The following is a 26,330-nucleotide window of genomic DNA, read 5'->3' as shown; positions in this document are numbered from 1 at the left end:
ATGTCATCTCATTATTCTTAATTTTGCTATTTTCTTGTATCCTGCTAAACTGTTTTTTGTTTATTATTTTGTTTTGTGAAATAGATATTTATTAGAGCTTTATGGCAATGCTTGGGTGGTATTAAGTTTTTTATCCATACTAAAAGTGCGCTTAATTTTCTTCATCTACCGGATCTAACCAGATATTCTTAATTTTTATCCATTAGTAGCTAGACTTAATTTGCATGCTAGTACAGTTTATTTTAGCTCGTGTAATTTAGTCTTTTGCTGCCTTCAAATGAACTAATATTTTATCTCTGAACGTGTATGAATTCAGCTACTCCCTTGACTATGGATGGTAAATTTTTATGTGGATCCCCAAGATCACGTATTAGCTAGCTTTAACTCGTGAAGATCGTGCCTGGAGATCTACATAAACTTTGAGTACTGAAAGTTTTATCATATTTGTCTTCTCATTGTGCACCTACTCGGCACGAAGTTTATTGTGCAATGTTCTAGTCCTTTTGATTGATCTATATTAGAGTTTGAGCAACAAATGGAGATCAATATTTGCATGCAACTGGCATTTTTAGCCAACAGCATCTGTGTGAACCTGTCTTGCTATGGATAATTTCTTATATAACCCTGTCCCTGATATTCTACTGAGGATATAATTTTTTACTATAAACATTAAATTGGCATTATATAGGATTAGTGCAAACCTTTATGTTTGTTAGCTGGAAAATCTTGATAAAATTTCCTGATTGACAGTTTACTTGCACTAGCAATGACTTTTATGATGTCTGCAATCGTCAAGGTTTTGGCTTTTGTGATTGACATGATTAAATTACTCTCTGCAATTGCAGAAACTTGGAGACATCATGGAAATGACTTTTGGTGGACGCTATGTCATTATGTTGATGGCTCTGTTCTCAATTTACACTGGGTTGATCTATAATGAATTTTTCTCCGTGCCATTTGAATTATTTGCTCCTTCAGCATATGTATGCCGTGATCCAGCTTGCAGGTATCTGATGGACTATGTCACTGTTAATGTTGTTTTCTTTGTTGCATCTGTCTCATGTATCTGAACTCTTGCTGCAGGGATGCTACTACTGTGGGCTTGATCAAGGCACGAGACACTTACCCATTTGGGGTGGACCCAGCATGGCATGGTACACGCAGTGAGCTGCCTTTCCTTAATTCATTAAAAATGAAAATGTCAATCCTACTTGGAGTTGCGCAAATGAACCTGGGAATAATATTAAGCTATTTCAATGCCCAATTCTTCAAGAATAGCCTAAATACATGGTAAGTCGATGATTAAACTGATGTTGCTGATAAATATATCTATATTACTTGCATTTAGAAGTATCCTTGAATTTGTCCATTTTTATTTCATAATGTTTGGAAACAGTACTCGAAGTATGTCATGAGTTTAATTGTCTTGTCTGCTTATGTTACTTTTATGCTGTTCCAGGTTCCAATTTATTCCCCAGATGATATTTTTGAACAGCCTCTTTGGCTACCTTTCTGTCCTTATCATCATTAAATGGTGCACAGGATCCAAAGCTGATTTGTATCATGTGATGATCTACATGTTTCTAAGTCCAACTGATGAGCTTGGTGAGAACGAGCTTTTCCCTGGTCAGAAGACAATTCAGGTTGCATAATCCCTTGAAGGAAAAAAATGTTATGCCTATTTATTACATATTATATCAAATACCACAAGACACTCTATCTTAGCCTGCTTTCCAATTTGATTAAAGGTCATTGCATCCATCTGCAGATTGTGTTATTACTATTGGCTCTTGTCTCGGTTCCATGGATGCTGCTTCCGAAGCCTTTCCTTCTGAAAATGCAACACGATGTATGGACTTTCGAACACTTTCTTGTTATTGCATTTATTTGTTGGAGCTTAAGTTATCTATTTGTTTCACCCATTTTCTATCGGCTCTTTTAGAGGCACCATGGAGAGTCATATGCACCCCTTCCAGATGCAGAAGAGTCTTTGCAATCAGAAGCAAATCATGATTCCCATGGTCACGAGGAGTTTGAATTCAGTGAAATTTTTGTACATCAGCTCATACACACAATAGAATTTGTGCTTGGGGCAGTCTCAAATACAGCTTCATATCTACGTTTATGGGCTCTCAGGTATATGCTATCACAACCTTGAATGCCTCAAACCAGTAACTTTCAATATGCTGAAGCATACTGAAGCAAATACTATCCTGATGTGCTTTTAGTTCATTATTGAAACATACTGAAGCAAATATAGATTTGGAAAATCTGGATAGGGAATTATTCTTGAAATGTTTGCTTGCAACATGAAAATTTGTCTTGCGATTTGTATATTTTCTCCACCGCATACATTATTATTTACAATGGCCATAAGGATTAGCTGATGGAAGAAATTCAATGAGAAAAGAATTTCCACGCATCTGTATTTCCCTTACTAATGGAAGGCCCAAGAGCTCTTGTTTCACTTTTTTTGTTTCTTACCGTTCATGCTGCATAATATATTACATGATGCTAATTGTCATTTTTTTCGTGGGGCTTCTTTTCCTTCCCATTTTTTGTGGTTTTCAGCCTTGCCCACTCCGAATTGTCCAGTGTGTTCTATGAGAAGGTTCTTCTTCTTGCATGGGGGTAAGTTGATTTATTTATACATGTATTTACTGTCTCATGGATTTTCAGTTGTATACTACATATCATATTGTCCTCATCATTGAAGATTTTTTCGCACTTTTTGTTTATCCATGAAGGGTATGATATATTAGTAGGTTGACTGGTTATTAAGCATGTGATGTATAGTAATAACAAGGGAATCTAGTTAGAGAAGGAGCTAGAACTGATGACTTCGCATGTTGTAAAGTATATAAATAATTAGTAAAACAACAGAAAGTGCAATGTTAACCTATATGAGGGGAATGATGGCGTAGTAATTATATGGATAAGTTCAATAGAAACTTGGTCCTTGCTTTGGGGAATGGAGACAGCATCCGTCTTATCTGATGAGAGTAAATGTATCAGTCCTGCAAGTCTTTTTCTATTTTTAGTGAAAATGGAAACCAATTGACCTCTTTAAGTTGTTTTTGGTGTTTAAGTCATTCTTTAATATATGTCATCGTCGACAAGAGAGAGTTAAGCTGATGATCAGATCTCTGGGATCAGCTCTTGCTAATGAAATATTGCTGTTTAGTCCCTCATCACACACTTTCAGATCAGCTTTAGCAGGTCTAGAATTCTCGATAAAATGCAACGATTGGCTTTCGAAGGTCTAGAATTCTTGATAAATTACAATGTATACTAACTGGTTGCAATTACAAGAAACCAACATAGGTTGACTCTCTGCTGCAGGTACAACAATATAATTATCCTGATTGTTGGCATCATCATCTTCATTTGTGCGACTGTTGGAGTGTTGTTGGTGATGGAAACACTTAGTGCCTTCTTGCACGCGTTAAGGCTTCATTGGGTGGAGTTCCAAAATAAGTTCTATGAGGGAGATGGATACAAGTTTTATCCATTCTCATTTGCTTTGCTTGATTACGAGGAAGAATGAAACTACACGACAGAGTTACAATTGGAATAATGATTTGGTGGTTGAATTTGCATGAATGTGGATGTGTTTTCTTGATTCTTTCATTTGGATTTGATGCGTAGAGGAGGCCGATATAATTTGCATGCATGGAAGTAGAGGCTTTTGCGTTTGAGTGCCTGGCAAACAAACACCCCCGACCTGTATCATTTGCAATTGAGAGGAATAAGCAGGCTTATTTTGAGGCCTGAGTTTGCTATGTTATATCAGCAATGACGTACATGATGTAATTTATCGTTTTATTATTTTATTTATGCAGCTAGCATGTGGACCTTTGTACTTGTAAGCAAAAAGGAAAGATTTGACAGTTTCCTGTTTTCATATTTACTCTTTTAATAGTTCAGTTATAAACTCAATAAACGGGCAATTATTGCGTGCCTAAGGTGCTCAAGTACCAAATATGTTGAAGTTTCGGTCACAGTATATCTCTCCTAATTTTTAATGTGATAGCTGATCTGGAATATCCATCAGAGATGTTTTACTTAATAGTTGGCATGAATAGTATCTGATTCCTTTTCTTGCATACATGATAAACCCAAAACCTTTGGTATCACCTTGTTAAGTCCAGGCAATCGACTGTTTTACGGAGAGGGAATATCAAAATGCGAAAAGAAAGAACATGCCTAGTTTCTTGGGCATAGCAGGAGCTGGAAGAAGCAAGTTAGCATCACGCTTTCGCTTGGTGTGTATTTGCCTCATCATTCGTCAACCTTCATAAATAATTACATTTTGATTGTTCAATCACAGACAGATCCATCATCGTCTACATACGCAAGGCAAGTTGTTTTGGTTGTAAACAATGCTCTGAGACCTCTATCTACATGGAATGAGGTGGCAGTATTTAACAATAATTCATATTCTACTCTCTCGTACTAACAGCTGCAACAGTTGAAACCATCGAGTCCACTCCACAAATATTGCGGCCTCTACAGATTTTATAGTAACCTTTTTCTCCCCATTTTTCGCCCCACGAATTTTTGATGATCCAGTAAGGTTTCTCCTTCCTTCGAATGGGAGCATAGCCAGCTTCACCATAACCAACCAACAATACACCGTGATCCAACCGTTTCGAGCATATTAGTGGGCACGAAACTCCTCCAATGTACGTCTGCATGTAGACTGCATTGATAGCCACTGCATTGGAAATGGAATCACTGTCAGAAACCATTTTTCTTACCAAGGCTTGTGGAAGGAGTATCAAGTAGTGCAAGTAGATTATTTTTTGTTTTCTTCTTGGAAACCACACCTCGTTGCATGCAATATACAGAAAATAAAAAGATAGTATCAAGAAAAGAAAGATAAAAGTGAAAAAATAAATGAGTCACTTAGACAAGGTGGATAGAACAGATACCAGCAAGAGGACCATTCTTGACAAGATTTGCTGCAATTTGTTCTTCATCAATGGGCACGACACTAAAGTTGGCAACCTTTGCAGCAATTTTGGTCTTCTCAAATTTGCAAGTTCCATGATCAGTGCCAGTGTATGGATAATCTTCTTCTCGCATGAGTCCACCGGCTTTAAGTGTGTACTCAAAAGCACTATTCATCAGTCCGCCATTGCAGCCTGAATCACATGAACCTTTCTCTTCTGGGTCACACTGCAAGAGCGAAAGCTTGATTAAATGCCATAGCATATTAAAGTAGGTTGATGTTTTTCTTGATGCTGTTCTGATATATTCTAAGTTTAGAATGGAAGATGAACAAATATAATTGTCAAACAAACAGTTTCAGACGTGGAGATATCTTTTATGGATAACCGTGTGTTTTCAAACTGCTATCAATTAAGTCAATAATTTCGAACTATTTGATAAAGCAGTATGTTTCAGAAAGAAAGAGATCCATATAGTCCTGTTGCTATTAATCATTTTAAGAATTTTGCACATACTCATCAGGACTTGAATCCACAACCACCAACTTCAAACCCACAATTTACTAATATATGAAGAAATTCATCAAAACTCTCCAACAGAAAATATACCAAATGGCAGATTGAAAAATAGATAACAAGGTTATCCACCTCATGATCGCAATCCACAAGCTGTTGCTCGCTGAGGCTCACAAGTTTTCCCCTCGCCAGGAAGTTGGCGCCTTCCAATGCTCCTGTTGTGCTAAACGACCAGCATGATCCACAAGAACCCTAGCAACATGCATTTTGGAATTATGACAGCCATCAGATAGCACTGAGCAATATTTTAGAAATGACAAAGTTAAGAGCAAAGACATGACTAACTAAATTAAGCACACAAATCTAAGTCGATGCCTTGAAAAGAAAGAAGCATGTAAAGCAAATAATTTCCATTGGCAAAACATAGAGAGGAAAAGAACGGTCTAGTTAATGAACTCCAGAAGATTCCTTGATTTTTGCTGAAACATGCAACCAAATTATCTTAACTTGAAACTTAAACAATAAAGTATCAAAGATACTTATTGAAACCAAGCTCCATCAATTTTGGCTAATATTCCAAATATCCAAAAACCAATCGAACTAAAAACTGCAAAGCAAAACCTATTCTATGCTCACCTGATTCTTCACCGGCGTAACAGCACCATGATCTCTTCAATCGAAGTCCGTCGGTAGATCATTCGTTGGTAAAATCGGCGCCTTGTTAGCATGTGAGGGGAGACGAAGCCTCCTATTGATGCCGAGGAATTGGTGACGGAATTCGCGGGGTGTGAGATCGGAAAACTGCGTGACGCCGTGGACCGCAGAGGGATCGAGCTTCTGGTGTCTCCTAGCGAGGTGCAGGTTAGCCTTGAAGACCGAGAACCTGTAGTCGTGCTCCTCCTGAGAAGCATACGACTTGCCAAATTTCCTCTTGAAGATAGCGAAGTGGTAATCGGCATTCAGCAACGAGTTCTCATCAACGACTTCGTCATCGCCGTGGTCAACGACTTGACGGATCAACGGATCGTCGCTCCCGACGACGCCTTCAGCGACGTTAGCATCGGCAATGGAGCAGCCAAACGAAGTCGCGATGAGGAGGGAGGAGAGAAATAAAGGAACGAAGCGTGAAGCCATGCCGTCTATCGAGGTCTTTAGTTACTCTCGTATATTTATAGAGTTGTGTAAGTGGTAAAGGTGGTGAAAACCCAATGGGAAGCAGAAACGTGTTAAAAGGAAACGGTAGTGGTGGTGTGGCTGAGTGTTTTTTGCTTTGTAATGGCCACCGGCAGTTGTTCATTTTTGGTTGGATAGGCAACTTCATTTATTCTTTTTTGCAACAATTTAGGGAAAATTATTTTTTAAATACCAAAAGACAAATTACATCTAATTCAAAAGTTTTAAAAATATAAGCAGAATCCGGATTTGAAATCCCAATTCCGACACAATTTTTTGGAAAAAAAATAATATCAATTTTTTAGGATATTTTTGGGATTTCAAATCCCAATTTTGCCTATAGTTTAAAGCTTTTGAAATCACGCTTTTTCATCATTTTTCTTGTTTTTTTTGCATTTAAGAAATAATTTTACCAACAATTTATAGATTACACAAATAATGAAGCCAAAAGAGGGAATATAATAAAAGCAAATGAAGGAGTATTAAGGGTTGAGAGCTGCAAAAATTAAGATTGAATTACTCTTGTCTAAAATATAATATAATGTTAGTATATATGCATTTTTTAATATTTAAATTATGTAATTTATGCCTTTTCAATATCCTCTATTGTTGCATGAGGTTAGTGGTGTTAAATTGTTAATGAATGATTACAGTAGTAATATTTGTAGCTTTTTTTTTAAATGACAATTACGCATATAATTACATCACTAACTCAATAAATAAATTAATATATCAATGTAACCAATACATCAATATGACTAAAATTAATAAATAAATTATAATATTCTAAGTAACCTAAAATGAGACAAACACTCACATAAGTATAAAGAAATACCTATACATTCGGTAGGAATCAAACTTGTCCATGAAACTTCAACATGACCACTAGATTAAGACATCATTAGTGTAACCTTTTTTCTTCAATATCATCTTCCCACTACCACACCATATTCACTCATTGTTATTTCCACTATCTCTTATAACTTATCACATTATTTACATAACATATAATTATACTTTACTTTCTTAAATATAAAAAGAACACACTTAAACTCCTCTACTATTGGTGTGTGATTCCTCAGGGTGGCACTGTTGTGTTCTTGTTTAAGAAACTGACGCAATTGCTCCTCTAACAATCCAAGCATGAATGAAGTGCAACAGCCATCTCATCTAAACACAAGACGTAAAAGCTGATTGGTAGTATATTTCTAACGAGTCCATGGACATGGACAAGAGATTGCTGTGTCGTAACCCAGGCCCATACTTCCAATTTTATGGCCCAACCATTGTAGTACAAGTGGACCAATACAATCTTATTTAGTTGGTGAAATTAAAATTCTTTAATTATTACATTATGGGTTTAAATTCTATTATGTGTAGATATTGTTTACTTTAATACTGGATAATTTATCTACTTTGATAGTATTAGATTAGGAATTACTATTTGATGTTAGTAAATCATATAATAATTCTTAGTAGTAATCAATTCACTTTAGGGGTACGTTTGGTTTAATGGATTTAGAGAAATAATTTTAAAAATACTTTAAATTTTAAAAAAATTAAAATCTTTTAAATTTAAATATATTCAAATAAATTCAAGAAAAGTTATTAAAAATTTAAAAGTCATAGTCTCAAATGATTCAATCAGAATACAAAGGCCTTTGCTCAAACGAACTGGAAAGTTGACTCAAGTAACGAACTATACGATATTGGTACTGGCGTCTTACTTGTAATTACTTGCCTTGGTTGTTTTTATTTTTTCACTATTTGAAATATAGAAAAAAAATATGAATAAATTATATTTTGCCTATGTCTGTTTTTATACTTTAGTATCTAAACTTTTGTTTTGTCAACTTATCATCTCAACTTTGCGAAATATGCACGTTGTCATATATGATCATTTTTTTTCTTAATTTTTCTGTAGAAAAAAACATAGCATGTTGTGCATATGTGAAAAATATTACATCACATAACCTTTAAATATGGCATATGCATTTAAATATGGCATGTGCATTGTATGTGATATTTTTTCGACAAAAAACTTGATGGAAAAGCATTTATAAATAGCAAAGTGTAAAATTTTATAAAGTTAAGATCATAAGTTAACACAAAATAAAGTTTTAGGTGCCAAAGTGTGAAAACAGTTATAGTTCGGATGACAAAATGTAAGTAACCCAAAAAAATATTTTATATTTTTATAAAACACTTACACAAGGTTCAATAATTTTTAACTTTTATCGTTATTTATTCCGATATAAATACAAATAAAAAATATTAAAAACACACGCAAATATTTTTTGAAATTTCTATCTCTAACAAAGAAAAAATATGTTGGAAATAGAGTTAAATACTTTGGGTCCGGTATTTCACTAATTGTGGCATAGGAGCATTCCGGTCATTTTATGGGGTCTACCAATGAAAAGCAAAGGCCAATTGAGAAACGAAAAAAAAAAAAAACAAAGGCTTTCCCATTTGACTGTATTATTATATTGAGAAACATAGTGAAAAGGAAGAAGGGAAGGGTGAGAAACGAGATTCCCTCATCATTGTTGACCGATCGATCCATCGCTACAATTCAAGTTGCTTTCCCCTAACGTCCGTCCGAATTGGAGGTTCCCCCACAGTCACTCCTCTTTTGCCTCTTTTTTGTTTTTCGTTCAACCTCATGCTTAATATTTAGATCCTAATGAGCAATCAACAAATATAATTAAAACAAGAATATATTTCATAAAATTCTTTTGTATTTAAAAACTTAGTTGAAAATAAGTACCTCGCCGCCCCTAAAATACTGAACAGTTATATCGTCGTCACTCCATTTCATTGGGCCACTGCCTTCACCCAAATTCAGGTTCAGATGGGAGGTGGGTGGTGGGCAACAAAATGTGGATGGTAGCCGGCGACAAGGGGGAGGCGAGGCGAAACGAAGGGGGAGTTTGTGATTTTTTTTAAAAACAAGTAAAAGTAATATTTTTTCAAAAAATTAAAAGAAATAAATAAATAAATAATTTATTAAAATATTTATAATGACAATTTTATTCAAATAATTATTTATATTAAATAATATAATTTTAAAAAAATGATATAAATTTTTTATATATGTTTAATTAATATATTTATGAATAAATATAATTTTGTTTAAATATATCTAAACTAACTTTTTTTTAGGTATTTTGATAATTTATTAATATATTTTATGAATAAATGTAGTTTATTAAAATATATTTGGATTAATAATATTTTAAATTAATTGATAATATATAATTTATTAAAATATATTTACATGTCAAGGGGATGAACATTTGCACACATAGACTAACTCTAAAAAAGACAAAAAACGAAACCCACTTGTGAAATAGGCAAGTGTCAACCACTCTCCGTTAGTTTCTAACAGAAATGAGCTTTTTTATTGTATTCTAAATAACATAAGAAATTTTTTATCTATAAAATTAAGATATGGGAATTTTGCGTTATTTCACCAAAACAAAGAATGGAGTAATATCAATCAAGCTTTAAAGTCTTTATTACTACTTAAAAATCGAACATATGGTATATGTGAATAAATAAGGGCGTGAGTTGAGTGAGTACCCTAAAGGAACAATAAGATATATTTTAGTTTAGAATTTAAAGTCAAGAAATTCGTCTAGATTTAGAATGCGTGATGAAAAGTCGCTTTCCAGTTTATGGGCTTTGAGTTGGCCCATGCTAGCAACGACTAAAGACTCTGTATTTCTACTGGTTCATGTTTGCTGTCCGCTTACAACGCTATTTATATCCATTCTTTGTAATTTTCTATGTAGAGATTTTTCAAAAAGTTAAAAAGTCAGAAAGATGTTTGAGTAAGTAAGAAAGCATGATGATGTTCGCAATTCCCTTAAACATCCACAAACTCGTCGACCACGCTTTCACATCATATGTTAATAAATCGCAATTTCCAAGTCGGAACCATGAAATTAGCCTTACTATGTATGGACTTGGACTATTATTATATTGGCCTTCCGCTTCACATGGCGCTTTAAACATTGATTGTGCCGAATCTTGATTTCAAAAAAGGAGATGCGCTTTCTGTCCGAAATCCCAAACCAGAAGTCAACGTCACATCTCCTCAGAATCCTCACTTTTTTCACCTTTTTCTTTCTTGGAAGTGTGTGTGTGTGTGTGTGAAAGAGAGAAAAGGAACCCCGCAACTCGAGAGATGAGATGCATTATGAAAATGATATCTTGATGAATACTAATCCAGCGCCTTACATGAAACCGTTGACCCCTAACAGCCTACGTATTCGTATTCGTATAAATCCCTGAATATTCCCCGTGAAGTCGTACTATTACTTGTAATTTATCCGTTAATTCAGCGTAGTGTTCCTCTCACCGCGTCTATTTATTTCTCCTCTTCAGTTCTCTCGGTGTGTGAATGTGGGAAGGAGGAGTGTGGTGATCTGGTGTCCAGGGTGCGCAGGGTAAGCAGGGTCAGTTCGTGGTGCAAGAACTGGATAAGAGGATGGGTGCATCAGGAGCAACGTTGGTGCTGGCTGTTGTAGCAGCTGCCGTACTAAATGCTGCAGTTTTGTGCAGTGGAGGATTCACGAGTAGTTTTGTGAGGAAAGTTGAGAAGACTGTTGATATGCCTCTTGATAGTGATGTCTTCGAGGTGCCTCCCGGCTACAATGCGCCTCAACAGGTATCTGTCTCTTTTTCTTTTTCTATTCTTCTTTGTTCTCACAAGAAAAGCCCCTTCCTTTTCTGCTGATGGTCATTGAATCCAAGCGTTAACTTTTAACACCGTAGCCACAAAATCAGTTTTTTTGGTTTTTTCCCCTTCTTTCTTTACTGATTTTTTCTGCAAATATATATATTTTCTCTCTCTTTTTTGGTTATTTCATTTCTTTAATGTGTTGGGCGATTAGGTTATTCTCAAGTTGTATACATCTTTTTTCTGATTTTGTAGTTTATTGAATGTATTGTGTGTTATTTTTGCTTGGATTTAGGTACATATAACTCAAGGAGATCACATAGGAAAAGCAGTGATTGTGTCATGGGTCACCGTAGATGAGCCAGGTTCAAACACTGTTCTGTATTGGGCTGCTAACAGTAAGCTCAAGAATAAGGCAAAGGGGACTCTAACCAAGTACAAATTTTACAATTACACTTCCGGCTACATCCATCATTGCACTATCAAGAATTTGGAGGTAGAATAGCACCCTGTTTGGCTTCTCTGTTTCTTTGATCTATAGTTTTTACTCATATTTGGCTTATAGAAAAGCATCCTCCTAAGCATTTGCATCAAAATTGTGGTGATTTTTGAGATGAATTCTTTACCCTTTATGGGCAGTATGACACTAAATATTACTACGAGGTAGGAATCGGGCACACGAGAAGGACGTTCTGGTTCACTACACCTCCAGCAGTTGGCCCTGATGTTCCATACACTTTTGGTCTTATAGGTATTTATTCTTTTTCCGGCTGATCATTTGGTGGGTGTTGCTTTTATGATCACTAGCATATTACAGTGCTATAATTAATGGTGCCGGAATTTAAGGTTCTTTTGATCAAAAGATCTACATGTCATGATCAGATTCAGGAAATGGGAATTGGTTGGGGATGGTATATTCATTACGGTCTCAAGATAATGGTTTTTGCCTGCCCTGTAATTATTACTTGTTAATGTTACTGGGGACGGTATTCAACTGCAAATCATTTACTTAGGAATTCAATAGTTTCTGAAAAGAAAGGCTTCAAGTTCTGAACTTAATAATAACCTTTGGAAAGTAGAGAATGGACTTATTATGATGATGATGATGTTAGGAAGTTGAACTTGAATCTGTGTGTTTCTTAATAATAAAGACCTCCATGCGTGGGTCTGAGCATATTATTAATTTATTGAGCATTTTTGCTGTTACAGGGGATTTAGGCCAGAGTTATGACTCAAACAGGACACTTACACATTACGAGCGAAATCCGGCCAAGGGACAGACCGTGTTATTTGTTGGAGACCTTTCTTATGCCGACAACTACCCTAATCATGATAATGTAAGATGGGATACGTGGGGAAGGTTTGTAGAGAGAAGTGTGGCTTATCAACCTTGGATTTGGACTGCTGGAAATCATGAAATTGATTTTGCTCCCGAAATTGTAAGTCCCGTGCGAATTTTTGTAGTTTCTTTATTTAGTGATAATTTTCTGGCAGTCTCAACTAGAAATGAGTTGGTGGTGAAGTATTGGTGATTTATTGCAGGGTGAAACGAAACCCTTCAAGCCTTATACGCACCGTTACCGTGTACCTTACAAAGCCTCTGACAGTTCTGCTCCTTTCTGGTACTCTATCAAGAGAGCTTCAGCGTACATCATAGTTTTGTCTTCATACTCGGCATACGGTAAGAGTCCACCTGGTTCAAGAAAAATGTCTGTAGAAAACTCTGATTCATTCTTATGTAATTCAAAGTTGGATTAGTGAAATGAAATTAATATGCTTCACCTTGGTGTTTCAGGCAAATACACTCCTCAATATAAGTGGCTTGAAGAAGAGCTGCCAAAAGTTAACAGGTCTGAGACACCATGGCTGATTGTTCTTATGCATTCTCCATGGTACAATAGCTACAACTATCACTACATGGAAGGTGAAACCATGCGGGTTATGTACGAGCCGTGGTTTGTCCAGTACAAGGTCGATGTAGTATTTGCAGGCCATGTTCACGCATATGAGCGATCGGTACGTGGTGCCAATATCAGCTTCCAGTCATTTGTTTCTCCATTACTTGTCACGTGGATGTCTTAACTCGTGATTCCTCCTACAAATAAATTTGACCTCTTCTTTATGCATCAAACTATTGGTGTTCACATTGTCTGAACTAAGTCTTGACTTCTGAGATCTTCTAAAATTGCAGGAACGTGTGTCTAACATTGCCTACAATATTGTCAATGGAATTTGTACTCCAGTGAGTGACCAGTCCGCCCCTGTTTATATAACCATTGGAGATGGAGGAAATCTTGAAGGCCTAGCAAACAAGTAAGAGACTTCATAGTTTCCCTGGAACTCAACTCATACTATAAAGTGATAATTACCTCCAAAACAGAAGAGTTAATATATCTGACTGTTACCTATTACCATTTTCAGCATGTCAGAGCCACAGCCTAAGTACTCAGCTTTCCGGGAGGCCAGCTTCGGCCATGCAACGTTAGCTATCAAGAACAGGACCCATGCTTACTACAGTTGGCACCGTAACCAGGATGGATATGCCGTACAAGCTGATTCCATGTGGTTTTTCAACAGATTCTGGCATCCCATTGATGATTCTACAACTGCTCAATCTTGAACAACTTGAAGTAACTTCACATTATATATAATTTTTTCACTTCTCCTCTGTCCTCGGTGTGCAGTTTGTAATAAAAAAATTTCAACTCAATGGAATTTTTCAAACACTTTTCTACATCTTGAATTGAAGACTAGCAGCGCTGTCTGCTTAAACAAAAGCCAGGCAATGGCTGCATTTAGATGACAGAAAACTCGAAATTGTATTAATTGTCGTTCTTTGTGGATGCCAAATGTTGAAGAGAACGTTGTTGTCCCCAACCCCACTCCAACGTTTGATCTCTAAATCTCAAGAGCAATGATAAATCTACTTTCATTTGGATTACAAAACCTTGAACTAGAAGTAAATGTGGAAAACGTAGTAGGACCTCTTTTTGTTCTGTTTGTGTTGAGTTTACTGGGAAGAAGAAAAAACACATGCATTGGGTAACCTTTCGAAATTGTCCCATATCGACTACAAACATCATATGTGAATCTTTTTTTATATTTTGAAGGTGACAAACGAAAATTGTCTCTGGGTGGATTATTATGTTTCAAATTGGTATTGATCTAGGTTATTCAAATGTCAAAATATTTAACCTAGCTCTGATACCAATTTAAATATAATATATACATCTTAAGTTTTAATTTTTAAGAAATTATTTGATCATTTTGATATTTAACCTAATTCTGATACCAATTTAAATATAATATATACATCTTAAGTTTTAATTTTTAAGAAATTATTTGATCATTTTGATGTTTAACCTAGCTCTGATACCAATTTAAATATAATATATACATCTTAAGTTTTAATTTTTGAGAAATTATTTGATCATTGTGCTTATCACACTACTGTCACATTTATAAGAAAAAAGTATTTGAATTTTTTAGTTCATCGATGCTTAATGTAATTGATAAAATTATAAAAATAGTTCCATTTCAAACTCTATTGGATAATGAATTCTAAAAATATGAATTCTTTATATAATTGATATAAGTAATTAGTTCTACTTTTATCATTGATATAATTATAGAGTTAGAACTCAAAATTTCACCTTTTTTGTAATTAAATTCTGCAATAGAAGTCAAAATTGAAATTGTTTCATTAAAGGCGTGCTTAAATTTGATCAGTGGCAATCCTACCTATATTGCAAATATTTGGAATTCCTAGTTCTGTTTTCACGGATGCATGCTTGAAAAGTGAGAATGAAAAAGATAAATAAAAAGAAACAGGAAGAAAAGCAAAATAGAAAGAACAAGTCAAATGGTAGAGGACAATCTAACAAAATAGGTGCTTGGTACAATTCCCTCAGCACCTAATGCAACACAATTGTGCAGCTCTCCTCTTCCTCCAATGATCAGAGCTCCAAATGAAAAGTGGAAACCGAAAACAAAGAATCACTTCGGCTATATCTCTTCAATCTGCACTCTCTCTCATTCATTTTCCCAACACAAATTACAATTTATAATCTTCATCAACTAGATGAAGAAGAGTTAAAATTGAGTTGATTTCTCAATGGTCGATCCTGCAGTCAACAGTATCTCGCCGGGAAAGGACGATCTGGAATCGAAAAATGATGAAAAGAAAAAAGAAGGCGAGCATTTAGATCCAGAATTCTTCAGCTGTTTGCTTCAGCCTTCGTCGCCAGATTCCGATCCCAATTACATCGGAATCCGCCGCGTTCTCCTCTACCGCAAGGCTCAGGCCGGCGTTCTCCGCCGCAAGGTACTTTTCTGCGCTCCTGTACAAGCATGTATCTCGATCTACATCCGCAGACTTCAAATTATGCATATATGTCGGAAATAAATGTTTTCACTGCATTTCTGCACATTGGGAATTAGATTTTTCTAAACTACGAGATAATTAAAGTTTACGATTCCGTCAGCACCTGCATTTTGTCAGCAATAACTTAATTAACTGTAAGTGGCTGGACGTTTACTAAGTGAGGTCTACGCATGGCAAAGATTGCGTCCGACAAGTTAATTGAAGCATTTGCTCTCGAGATCGGAGTTAAATTTTAACTTAGGATGTACTAATGTAGATTCACGGTAAAATGCATTTGACGAAATGTGTCTTGATGTACTACCAGTTTTGCCCAGTAAATGCATGAAAAAACTTATATATTTGGTTAGGCCCATAATTGAAAGAACAATTGAAAACGAGTATGAGAGGATTAGTTGAAGCTGCTTGAACTGTTCTGATTTCGAGTCATAGTATTCTAATTGCCGCTTTGTATCACATCCTTCAGAAATGCTCTTCCTCTTAAGGCGGATTTTTGTAATTTGTTAGGTAACTGAAGTAAATGTCTTAAAGTTAGTAGCATTTTGAGATCTCTTTATTTGTTTCTCTAGTCCTCATTGATTATAAATCTATGAATTATTTTCTTCCGGAGATAATTTTGTTTTAGGAAACAGTTCAACAAGTGTACTTTTGTACTATATTGAAAAAGTTTCTCCATGTACAATATATCAATCTTATTAAGTTCATTTCATCCTTGATCCCTGATTAACTGCTCTAGTTGCATCCTGTAGGACTGGAGATGTAATGGAAAAGGTTACGTGGCCTACCGAAATTACTTAAACAGGCTGAGAAATGGGGACAGTTTACAGACACCAAGCCGCCCAAGCACTCCCGGGCAGAGGTTGCTAAATTCTGGTTCTAATTTTGATGAGTAGTGGTGAAAAATTATTGTGTGATCATTACAAATTTATCCTCCGAAAGAAAATGTTAACTTTTTTCCTGAAATTCTTTTTCTACTTGAGCTTGTTTCATGCTGCTATTCAAACCATTTCGCTTTAAGTTTTTAATAATTTTGCATGCATGCATCTTTATGAAGTAAGGTTTATTATTTAAGTTTTTTCTTCCATACGGTTCTCACATCAGGTTAATTTACTGGTTGATGCATCAGTGGACGATGGGTACCATCTCCAAGTCCACTCTCCCCAAACTTCGAGGCAGACAGCTGGAGTACAAGCAGGGTATGTGCATCCTCTGGCAGCCTTTGCCTTTCCCATGTATTCCCTTTACAGTTAACAACTTGAAAATAACAGTAGAACCAGCAAAGGGTTAGTGAATATGTTGGTTGCGTGCTTGATTTGGAGAACTCTGACAAAAAGATGGATGGTCCAATGGCTTTCTCTGGTTATGCATGAATGCAAGATTATGTAAAGTACCACATGCTTATTACTCATATGACTGTGTGAATTTTGTATGTCATTTTCTGTCTGTTTAAGCTGTTGCCTGTAAGAATTTGCATTGAGATGACCTGTTGGTAAGAGCTCAAGTAAAAACATCAGCTTATGTTATTGGATAAAACTGATATAAGGATTTTGAACAATCCAATACTGAATTGAAGTTTGTTCTTTTGTATTGAGGGCTTAATCTGGAAGTTTGTGAAATATTTCCATTGGTGTCTAAGAAGCTTCATTTAAATGTTTTTACCTAGTGTAATCATTTATGAAGATTTAGATGTTACCTCATGTGTTGTGGCAATGACAGGAAATAGAATAAGCGAAGTTGATTAGTCCACATTTAGAAGTTTTCTCTTTTCCTTCTTAAGAATGACATATCAATGTATTCTCTTCTTGATCTATTTATAGGACGTAAGAAGTTCTACCCGGGCACTGAGCCACCGCACAAGTTTCAGTTCTAATGCAAGTGATATTGAGTACCCACGCAAAAAGGGTGAATTTGCATATTCATTTGTGGGGATGCACTGCATTTTTGACCAATGCAAGACCATGGGTAATTTCTTTCGAGAAGTATAATTGAACTGTATTGTATCATTAATCATTTTTCACAGTTGGCATTGTTGTGTCTTTACTGGGTGCTTTTTCTACAGTTACGGTCATAAAGTTTGGGCACATGAGTTCGGATCTGCTTGCTTACGGAGCATCAGATGGAAGCTTGACTGTTTGCACTGTCTCTACACAACCATCAATCCTGCATAAGTTAACAGGGCATACAAAAGATGTCACAGGTTGGATTAACTGGTACTAACTGTGTAATCTTTTCCATGCTTATATACTGGTTTTCATTTAATTGGTCTTGCGATAACCCTGGTGGTATCATATCATATATCTTATTTGTAATAAACAAAAGCTTCTTATTTCTAAGGAGAGAGACCAGCTAAGTCTATTGGCAAGCTTTATTAGCTAACTGTCTCATATTATTAATCGAAAGAGTTACCTATTGAAGGATGTGGGACTGGAACTTTTTTTTCTATCTCTATCCCCTTTATGGTTATTGCTTTCATGTTTCTATCAGATACACTGGGCAGTTCTTTGAAAATCAGAGAAACTAGTGGTACATAGTTTATGCTAGGCAGCTAGGTAGGAGAATCAACCATGCTGAAGTTGCTCCTGCAAGTTTGATAAAATTGGGTTATCGGTACAACACTTTTGGTGGTTTTACTCCCATATGCTTTTATGCATATTGATTGAGACGTTGTTTAGTTTGAAACTTGAGCAGATTTAGTTTCATGATTTTGGATATAAATGTGATTCACTGATGCATGCTTCAACTGCATAATCAGAATGAGATGTGGCTGATTTAGTTCATTTCCCTTAGAAGTTACAGAGAGGTTTCTTTTGGTCTGGTCAAGAAATTGCCATCACCGATGATCTAATTGTCTTTCTTTTCAGATTTTGATTTCTCCACAAACAATCAGTACATTGCATCTTCGTCACTTGACAAGACGCTACGAGTATGGGATATCTTAAAAGGCCTTTGCATGAGGGTGATTTATGGTGTCTCTTCACAACTTTGCATTCGCTTTCATCCTGTGAGTCCATGATTACTTTTATTCTTGCCATTGTTTTTAGTCTAAAAATTTAGCTGACGGGTACAGGGAAATTTTCACTTTTCTACTTTCTCGGTACAGGTGAACAACAATTTCCTTTCAGTTGGCAACGGAAATAAAGAGATAATGGTAATTTCTGTGCCACTTGCACCAATTACTTCAAGCTGATGTTACTGGAAATGTTGTCTACGGAACCTTGATTGTTTTTTATTCTTTTGTTCCTTTGTCTTTGTGATATTTATCATCTTTCCTTTGGCAGTGATGCACTCTTATCTGGTTCCCAAACTAGAGGCATCTTCACTTAGATACGATCCATAGTAGTTGCATGAACAATTATTTTTTGCCTGTTCTTATATCACTCTAATATAGTACCTATCCTTTTTTTTTATATTATTGCTATATTTATTGCGTGAGTCATTTTTGTGTTCTCTTTTGGAAATGAAATAGCATTTATGGGCAACTTTTCCTTTCACAAGATACTTCATATTTTCTGAAGTTCAGTTCTTGTTTCGATCTCATTCTTATGTAACTGGAATTCTAGGTTTTCAATTTTAGTACTGGCAGAGCTATCCAAAAGTCAAAGTTTGATAGTGAAGTGACGGCTATGGACCATGACCACACTGGTCAACTAATATTCTGTGGTGATTCTCAGGTATGTGGCCAGTGTGGATGCTATATGTGCTGCTGAGCTTTAGACTTATTTCCTAAGACAGTTTCTTCATCAACTGACTGTGCAGGGATGTGTATACACAGTTAGTATGAACTCACACACTGGTGCCGTATCTCGTTGCCATCGAACTAAATCCAAACACAAATCTCCAGTCACTACCGTGCAGTACAGAACCTTTTCTTTGCTGGCAGGGGGGCCAGTGTTGCTGACTCTCAATCGAGATGGAAGTTTGTCTTTCTTCAGGTTATCTTCAAAGTATATGTTGTTTCTATAGTTCAATCTTGGAACCATAGTTTTGATGGATTACTTTTTGGTGCTATAGTGTTACTTTGGAGGTACAAGGTTATTTGACACTTCGTTGTGCACTCAAATTGGCGCCGCGTTTGCATAACATCCGTGCCTCTTTCTGCCCTTTGCTTTCCCTTGAGAAAGGAGAATACATAGGTATGCTCTTCCCTATTTATTCCTGCACGAGAATGTCTTTGTGTACGAACAAACATGCCTAAGCTCTGATCCTTTACGCTTATTTAGTTGCTGGGAGTGAGGATACAAATGTCTACTTCTACGACTTAACAAAGCCAAGGCATACATGTGTAAACAAGTTGCAGGTTATCTTGACTTAACTCCAGGAATTTATGGTTCGTAACATACACCGGCAATCATCATAGCAATGATTTATTGTAATTGCAGGGTCATAGCTATCCAGTCATAGGCATCGCTTGGAACCACGGCGAGAACTTGTTGGCTTCTTCTGATTTTGGTGGCACTGTCATTGTATGGAACAGAGCGAAGACAAATTAAAAGAGGTCATTCAAGGGACTGGGATGGATGCTGGAAGTGGAGTACCTCAATTTCTTTTTTCTTTGTATTCTTTTTGATACTGCAAAATACAATGTCCGACACAGGAGTAGGAAGTCTTTCAACTAAGCATGTCACTGTATACTAAAACCCAAAGATTAAGGAAAACAGATTATAGTTAGTAAAAAATTTTGTTTAAACATTCTTGTACCTAATTCAAAATAAGTATGACAAATAATGACCAGATACTTGCGAGTTAAGAACAAGTATTTGCATGGTCGAGGATCACGGAAAAAGCAATAGCCCCAAGTGGAAAAGTGCAGTATTTTCTTGCAATGAACATGACATGCAAGCGTAATAAGTCCGAATATTTCCTATCATGTAACAATGGAAGTTTCACAATGCGCAAGGGAAAAGACATTAGAACTGTAGATGATCATAATAAGTAAATATAATACTTATGAATTACCAGCGATCCGTTGTAGTCTAGATGGTTAGGATACTCGGCTCTCACCCGAGAGACCCGGGTTCGAGTCCCGGCAACGGAAATTTTGCGTGCATTTGATATTTTGCCAGCGAACTACTTGCTCTTCTTTTTGGTTTTCCATTTGCCCTCTCCGCTAAGAGAGACATGAAACCTAGTCCACTGATTCATCTTAACGACGCTGCCAAATTTTACCTATTAATACGACATTAATGATTAATCTTATTGGAGTTAGAATTAGCTTTACAGATTCCCCGGCCTCAGTTTTATACTCTACAAAACCATGTCATAACCCATTTATTTTCTCACGACTAACTCAATTAGCTGAGATAAATTGAGTTAACGCAGTGATAGAAGATTAATACCCGTGAGGAAGCTGCTTTTATCAAGTCCGGAAACCAAGTTGATAACATTTGTAAGCGAATGGCACCTCTCCAAATCACTCTTAAGTTGAAGAGGCTTCAGATCCTGAAACTTGAATAGAGAAGAAAAGGGGAAGCATATGCGTGAATAAGTACGAATGCTGAACTAATATATGCTGCCGATGCCTGAACTTGTGAACTTGTTACTATAAGATACGATTCACCACCAAGCCTATACATCACAGACCCCTTCATCTACCAAACGGGAAATTGCATGCTACCCATCCCGGTAGTATTTGCGAGTAGGTTGGATGTAGTGAAATGCTGGTATTGCTCCACCTGCTCACAACTCTACCCAAGTGGGTAGCATCCACTGAGCCCTATGACATAAGTTAAATATTAGTTGGATAATACAATGAGAGAACTTGAAAGAGAATAAAGGCCAGAAGAGGAAGGAACTTATGAGGAAACAAGGTTGTCTTTAAACCAAAAAGACATGACGAGTTTCCAATCAGTTTCATCCGCTCACAAATTTTCTTCTTTATCACTGCCCCAGTGTTCATTTGGAATCCAGTACACAGACTCACATCTTCACAAACATCAAATGCGTCACCTGCGACGGCGTTTTGTTTCCACCTGAAAAATCCACATATGTGAAAATGCAGAAATTTGTAATACGAATTGTAATCAATCTAAGATTCATGCGACAATTCCAGTAGTACAAAATTTTAGTGAGCATTTAGTGCAGTGTCGTGAGAATGGAGTAAGGTGTGCATCAAAGACAACACTCTAACTAGGTTCAACTTCATTCTTATGATAGAGAAGTTTTAGATCTATATCTTCAGCTGTTCAAGTAATAAGTCAAGAAAGCATAAAGAATTTCCAATTTCAAGTCCTTGTATATTCGTCTACAAGGGGGAAAAGAAAAAGGAAAAATATCGAGAAACCTTTTATCTTTCACATAAGCCAATTTCTTCGACTTTTTAAAGATAACTGAAGTCTTGGTTGTAAATATGTAAATTTCTTCAACTTTACTGTAGAGATTATGTAAGGAACCTCAAAACTCAGACGAGCTATCAGTTGACTAGATTACTGAAAACACAAAGTACAAGATCAGAGATAATATAGTAGCAGTCCTGAATTACCTTGGCATCGGCATGTCTAGTAGAAACATGAGAATTGTGTAATTTCTTCTGATCCTCAGAGGAACAATTATGACAGTAAAAGTGATCTAGTCTTTTCGCTTCCTCGGCGGTCATGTCTATACAATTTGGATGAAACCTGAATCAAGGGTTGAGAAGGATGTGCTTAAGTCCCACATCTAAAGTCTGTTGTTCAAGAACTGATTTGTATCTAGGTTTAGATGCATCCATAAATCTTCAAACGGAAGTTGAACTTTTCGAGATTTAATCCAAATGCTAACCTAGTTTATAATGAGATTGACCTCACTGAATACAAACTTCTGAACATCCCTTGCTTTGATCTCAGCATGTAATCATGCACAGAAGCCAAGCATGCTACAAAATAAGTTCAAAGAAAATACACAAAACTACTTGACTATTTATCTAGCTTCACAGTCCCACTACTTTTTATGTTCTATGAATTAAATCAGCAGAAAGACGAGCATAAAATGAACCGTGCAAAAAGATCAACTGAAAAATGATTGTGGAGCATATAAATCCCTCACCAGTCACTGCATCCTTCACATTGAACCATAAGATCATCAGGATTATAAGGCATCTCACATTTACAGTACCTGCAGCACCAAAATGAGAACATATTAAAAACTTAACCAAGACAACCATGCATCAATAAATTCTGCTTACAACACCACATTTTTCAGCACCAAAAGACCAATAAGACTGGTGATAGACAAATACAAGCAGTAGGATAAAGATAGAAATATATGAAGCAATACATAAGTGAAGGACAAAATATATAAATCAATCTCACAATTTCTATGTCTTTTAATCTGTAAGTGAGAAATGAGGTGAAATTTTACATTCAGATGCTTGGTAGTCACAGATGGAAAGCTTAGTTCCTATTAATCATTACTCAGCCACAACACTAACAAACACCTTAACAGCCACATGAACCCATTAATTCAGCTTAAGGAAACAAAACTGAGGCACTGAAACACGATAATTTCATTCAACCAAAGTGTTATTCTACATAAAGTCATTATTAAGCTGCTAAAGTAGCAGTATATACAAAACTAGGAAGCAACACAAATCAATTTCAATTAATTAGCAAGTCATTTAAAAGACTAGAAGCAATACAATCGTTCCTGTAACTCAACAAAGAGTCAATCCAGAAACTCAACAATTTAGCAATTAAGCATCTCAAGTTTTATTTTCATTTTTTGGTGGAAAATCAATTTTATTAATTAAGAACCCTGCAGTACAGAATAGCAGCAATTTCTTCTCTTAGTATTTTTTGACGAGAGAAGTTAGAAAAACTACAAAATAAGCTCCAACAAGTTCAACAATTTGGCCGCGAAAGCCTACACTAAACCTAAGCAAACTCAACCGCGAATAACAATTAATCCGGGAATAGAAACCTGAAAGATTAAGCAGAAAAATGTTTTTCTTCGACTTCCACTTCCACTTCTATTACGACAGAAAACCTACTCAGTATCCACTTTCTCATGGATTCACCTCAAGTCCAAGCATAGCACTGAAAATTAAACTTACACGGCGACTCTATCAGGATTGAAGGCACCAGTAGAAGAATTGTACTCAAAGCGACAGAAAAAGTCGTCGTTCCCGACGGCATCGAGCTTAGTGTAGCTTTTGAAGCTGTGCACCGTACACTTCCCCTCTATCGTATCAGCACTCTGAATATCAGAATGATCGGACAAAAAGACCTCCTTTGAGCCGTGGAACTGCCGGCGGCCGCCGATCGACTCTTCTGGCCGGTAATACCACCTCACGTGGACCCTAACGTTCGCGCCTCGGCTGTCCGCCTCGATCTTCTCCACACGCGCCACGTACGACGGCTTCGACGAGTCCGAAGGTCTCATCAAAACGCAGTCTCCGGCTGTACGAACAAACAATAAGCCGAACATACCAACAACATAACCACAAAAGCATACATACCTAGCTCCCGGATACCAATTCAAGCAAATATACAACATATACAAGTAGATTGACAGCACAGGAGCTACAATCATGAACAGAATTAGATGAATTGGAGAAGACTCACGGCGGATGGTTTTGCTAATATGCTTCACGGCGTAGGAATCAAGAGTACGGCGGCCAGGTTTAGCTTTGGCCATGTACTGTACGGCTGAGTAGGAGCTGAGCACAGAGGGTATGTTTATGTAAGGAGACTGTAGACAGAGATTTCGATAGACCGTTTTAATCGTAATTTTCGTATTTCCCCATTCAAAGACAATTTATAGGAGATATATTCCAGTGTTCCGCGGGGAAGCGTGAGAAGTGTGTTTTATCTGATGTACGGAGAATGTTGTCCGGCGACTGATCTCATGAGGGTATATGTGAAATTTGAAGGAGATTATGGGGTCAGTTTTGGGAGACAAATATATGGGTGTACGGGAAAAGAATCCATAAGCAACCTGAGTCGTCTTTGTAGTAAAAGGAAACAGCGTCCAAGTCGTAACGCCGTTGATTTGCCACCCAGCTATCCCTACGCTCATAACAGCGCCTGCCAACGTAAGCTTTGAAGCTGTGGTCCCTAATCTGGAAGTAACAAGGTAATGTTGAAATGAAGAAGCTACAAGCTATCAATTATAACTATTTTTTAAACAAAAATATAAAGGTAAATTACAACCAAAATACTCTCCTATTATTTAAAAAATTATAAATAATTTTTTTGATACTTGATAAAATTATATAATATTTGAATGAAAATTTACACTTTTCAATTTATTTTTATTGTTTTTAGAAAGTTACTACGAGGTAAACTTCTGCCACCTCTCTCAATCTGTGATGCTAAACTTCTGCTGGGCTCATTTAAAATTTGGGCCTAGTGGTAGTTCAATAAAAACTATAGCCCATAATTTATTCGAACTATATCCAGTTTCTTAAACTGATCTAGTCCAAAATGAATCTCGTGCTTTGTGGGTCTTTTCGTTGGGTCGGCCCCTTTTATGTCAAATAAATTTCTTGAAGATCAAGCGTACGTCATGCAATAAATGCATCATTAGTCATAGTGGGACCCCCACCCCACTAAGGTCATAGCTTGCATCGTAGAAAAGGAAAATTTTAGTTGGAATCCAATTTAATTGAATTTGAATCAAGTATATGTTAAGTACAATATTTTTATCGTGTGGTTGGTGTATAATTTAGAAAAAATGATCAGTCACATTGCAATTATAGTACCCTTATTTTGTAATTGATTTAGTAAATTTAATTTAAGATTTTTTCCATGAAAAATTTGCACGCATCAATTGTGACAAAATTCTGCTGCTACGTGTCTAATATTAGTTGGGGGTATAGGTTTGTGGTTGCCGGCTGTGATTGAGGGTGATGCAATTGGGGCATTTGATTTGTTTAGAAGAGCCCAACTACCATGACATAAGCCCTCTCTGTAATTACAATTATGAAAATCAGTAATAAATCATGATTAGTGGGTAGAAAATTGGGTATATGCTGAGATACGAGAGGTTGAAAGCACCGACAGACAGTCCAATAATGAGATGTTTCACTGGTTTGGGTACTCAAAGTAATTATTGGTGGGAGGTGATGAAATATATGCAAGTACAATAGCCTTCTAATAATGTTGGTATGAGTTTAACTCATGATAATAACTGTAAGTACGTACGTGTGAGGCAACGCACGCGCACGCATGCGGAGATATGCGTATGCGTTACATGAAAAACATAAATGAAAAGTTTAAAATATCTTCATCATATGAATATGTCACCGGATCCAGTGTAGGTCAGCCCCATGCTCCGGCCAATGATTTCTCTCCTTTAGTGTAACCTTAGATTCTCCCCTTTTTTGAATCCCCATGCTCTCCCTCAGAGTACAGTAATTCTTTCTCCCTCTTCTGATATATCTGCATCTCCTGCTGCTCGCTGTCTAGAGTCTATTCAAAATTAGGTGACAGTCTTTATGAGTAACCTTATTTATGTTTGAGTCCCTGTAATTTTACTGAATTTGTTAGATACCCTTTTATTTAATTTGGATGAATGAATTGTATGAGGCAATTACATAACAATGAGGGGAAGGTGAAGTATATAGGTTGGCTCATAAACTTTTCATAATAAAATAAGCTATCTATATCTAAGTTGATTTTTAAGATGATTAAATGTAAATAAAAAC

At 36.3% G+C, this 26,330-nt stretch overlaps 5 protein-coding genes and 1 non-coding gene across 9 annotated transcripts in view; 4 read left to right on the top strand and 2 right to left on the bottom strand.

Annotated features, from left to right (window-relative positions):
* LOC105169682 (V-type proton ATPase subunit a3) overlaps window positions 1-3,904 on the top strand; it is a 10,525-nt gene extending 6,621 nt beyond the window's left edge. The window contains exons 12-18 of the mRNA XM_011090157.2: window positions 846-1,006; window positions 1,084-1,290; window positions 1,460-1,643; window positions 1,769-1,849; window positions 1,943-2,136; window positions 2,572-2,631; window positions 3,343-3,904. Of these exons, the coding sequence (XP_011088459.1) occupies window positions 846-1,006; window positions 1,084-1,290; window positions 1,460-1,643; window positions 1,769-1,849; window positions 1,943-2,136; window positions 2,572-2,631; window positions 3,343-3,547 (1,092 nt within the window). The 3' untranslated portion in view covers window positions 3,548-3,904. The remainder of the gene's footprint in view (window positions 1-845; window positions 1,007-1,083; window positions 1,291-1,459; window positions 1,644-1,768; window positions 1,850-1,942; window positions 2,137-2,571; window positions 2,632-3,342) is intronic.
* On the bottom strand, window positions 3,702-6,627 carry LOC105169681 (cysteine protease RD19A). Its single transcript, XM_011090156.2, is given in 4 exon segments — window positions 3,702-4,717; window positions 4,935-5,181; window positions 5,601-5,720; window positions 6,105-6,627. Coding segments are annotated over 4 exon segments (1,140 nt in total). The 5' UTR covers window positions 6,603-6,627; the 3' UTR covers window positions 3,702-4,442.
* On the top strand, window positions 10,685-14,105 carry LOC105169679 (purple acid phosphatase 2). The gene is made up of 8 exons (XM_011090155.2): window positions 10,685-11,316; window positions 11,624-11,824; window positions 11,968-12,079; window positions 12,538-12,767; window positions 12,871-13,009; window positions 13,124-13,344; window positions 13,520-13,641; window positions 13,750-14,105. The coding sequence occupies exons 1-8, from the start codon at window positions 11,137-11,139 to the stop codon at window positions 13,946-13,948; spliced, it is 1,404 nt and encodes a 467-aa protein (XP_011088457.1). The 5' UTR covers window positions 10,685-11,136; the 3' UTR covers window positions 13,949-14,105.
* On the top strand, window positions 15,162-20,478 carry LOC105169678 (WD repeat-containing protein 13). Its single transcript, XM_011090154.2, has 12 exons — window positions 15,162-15,652; window positions 16,459-16,568; window positions 16,836-16,905; window positions 17,527-17,671; window positions 17,769-17,906; window positions 18,571-18,710; window positions 18,810-18,857; window positions 19,270-19,380; window positions 19,466-19,641; window positions 19,721-19,842; window positions 19,930-20,006; window positions 20,089-20,478. Exons 1-12 carry the CDS (start codon window positions 15,443-15,445, stop codon window positions 20,197-20,199), a joined length of 1,458 nt encoding a protein of 485 aa, XP_011088456.1. The 5' UTR covers window positions 15,162-15,442; the 3' UTR covers window positions 20,200-20,478.
* Window positions 20,265-24,550, bottom strand: LOC105169677 (chromatin remodeling protein SHL). 4 transcript variants are annotated; one of them, XM_020696433.1, is made up of 6 exons: window positions 24,247-24,550; window positions 23,736-24,081; window positions 22,730-22,798; window positions 22,188-22,323; window positions 21,046-21,678; window positions 20,797-20,875 (listed from the first exon to the last, which is right to left on the bottom strand). In XM_020696433.1, exons 1-5 carry the CDS (start codon window positions 24,317-24,319, stop codon window positions 21,652-21,654), a joined length of 651 nt encoding a protein of 216 aa, XP_020552092.1. In that variant the 5' UTR covers window positions 24,320-24,550; the 3' UTR covers window positions 20,797-20,875; window positions 21,046-21,651. The 4 variants fall into 4 exon arrangements, with proteins under 4 accessions (XP_020552091.1, XP_020552092.1, XP_020552090.1 ...); XM_020696432.1 differs by lacking the exons at window positions 20,797-20,875; window positions 24,247-24,550 and adding an exon at window positions 20,265-20,340 and having other exon boundaries at window positions 23,736-24,240; XM_020696431.1 differs by lacking the exon at window positions 24,247-24,550 and having other exon boundaries at window positions 23,736-24,240.
* TRNAE-CUC lies at window positions 20,672-20,744 on the top strand. The gene has a single exon. It is a non-coding gene; the product is annotated as a tRNA-Glu (tRNA).

Source organism: Sesamum indicum, linkage group LG8 (genome assembly GCF_000512975.1).
Source record: "Sesamum indicum cultivar Zhongzhi No. 13 linkage group LG8, S_indicum_v1.0, whole genome shotgun sequence".
NCBI lineage: Eukaryota > Viridiplantae > Streptophyta > Magnoliopsida > Lamiales > Pedaliaceae > Sesamum > Sesamum indicum.
Note: the sequence above shows the minus strand (reverse complement) of the source record. Positions and strands in the feature narration are given on the sequence as shown.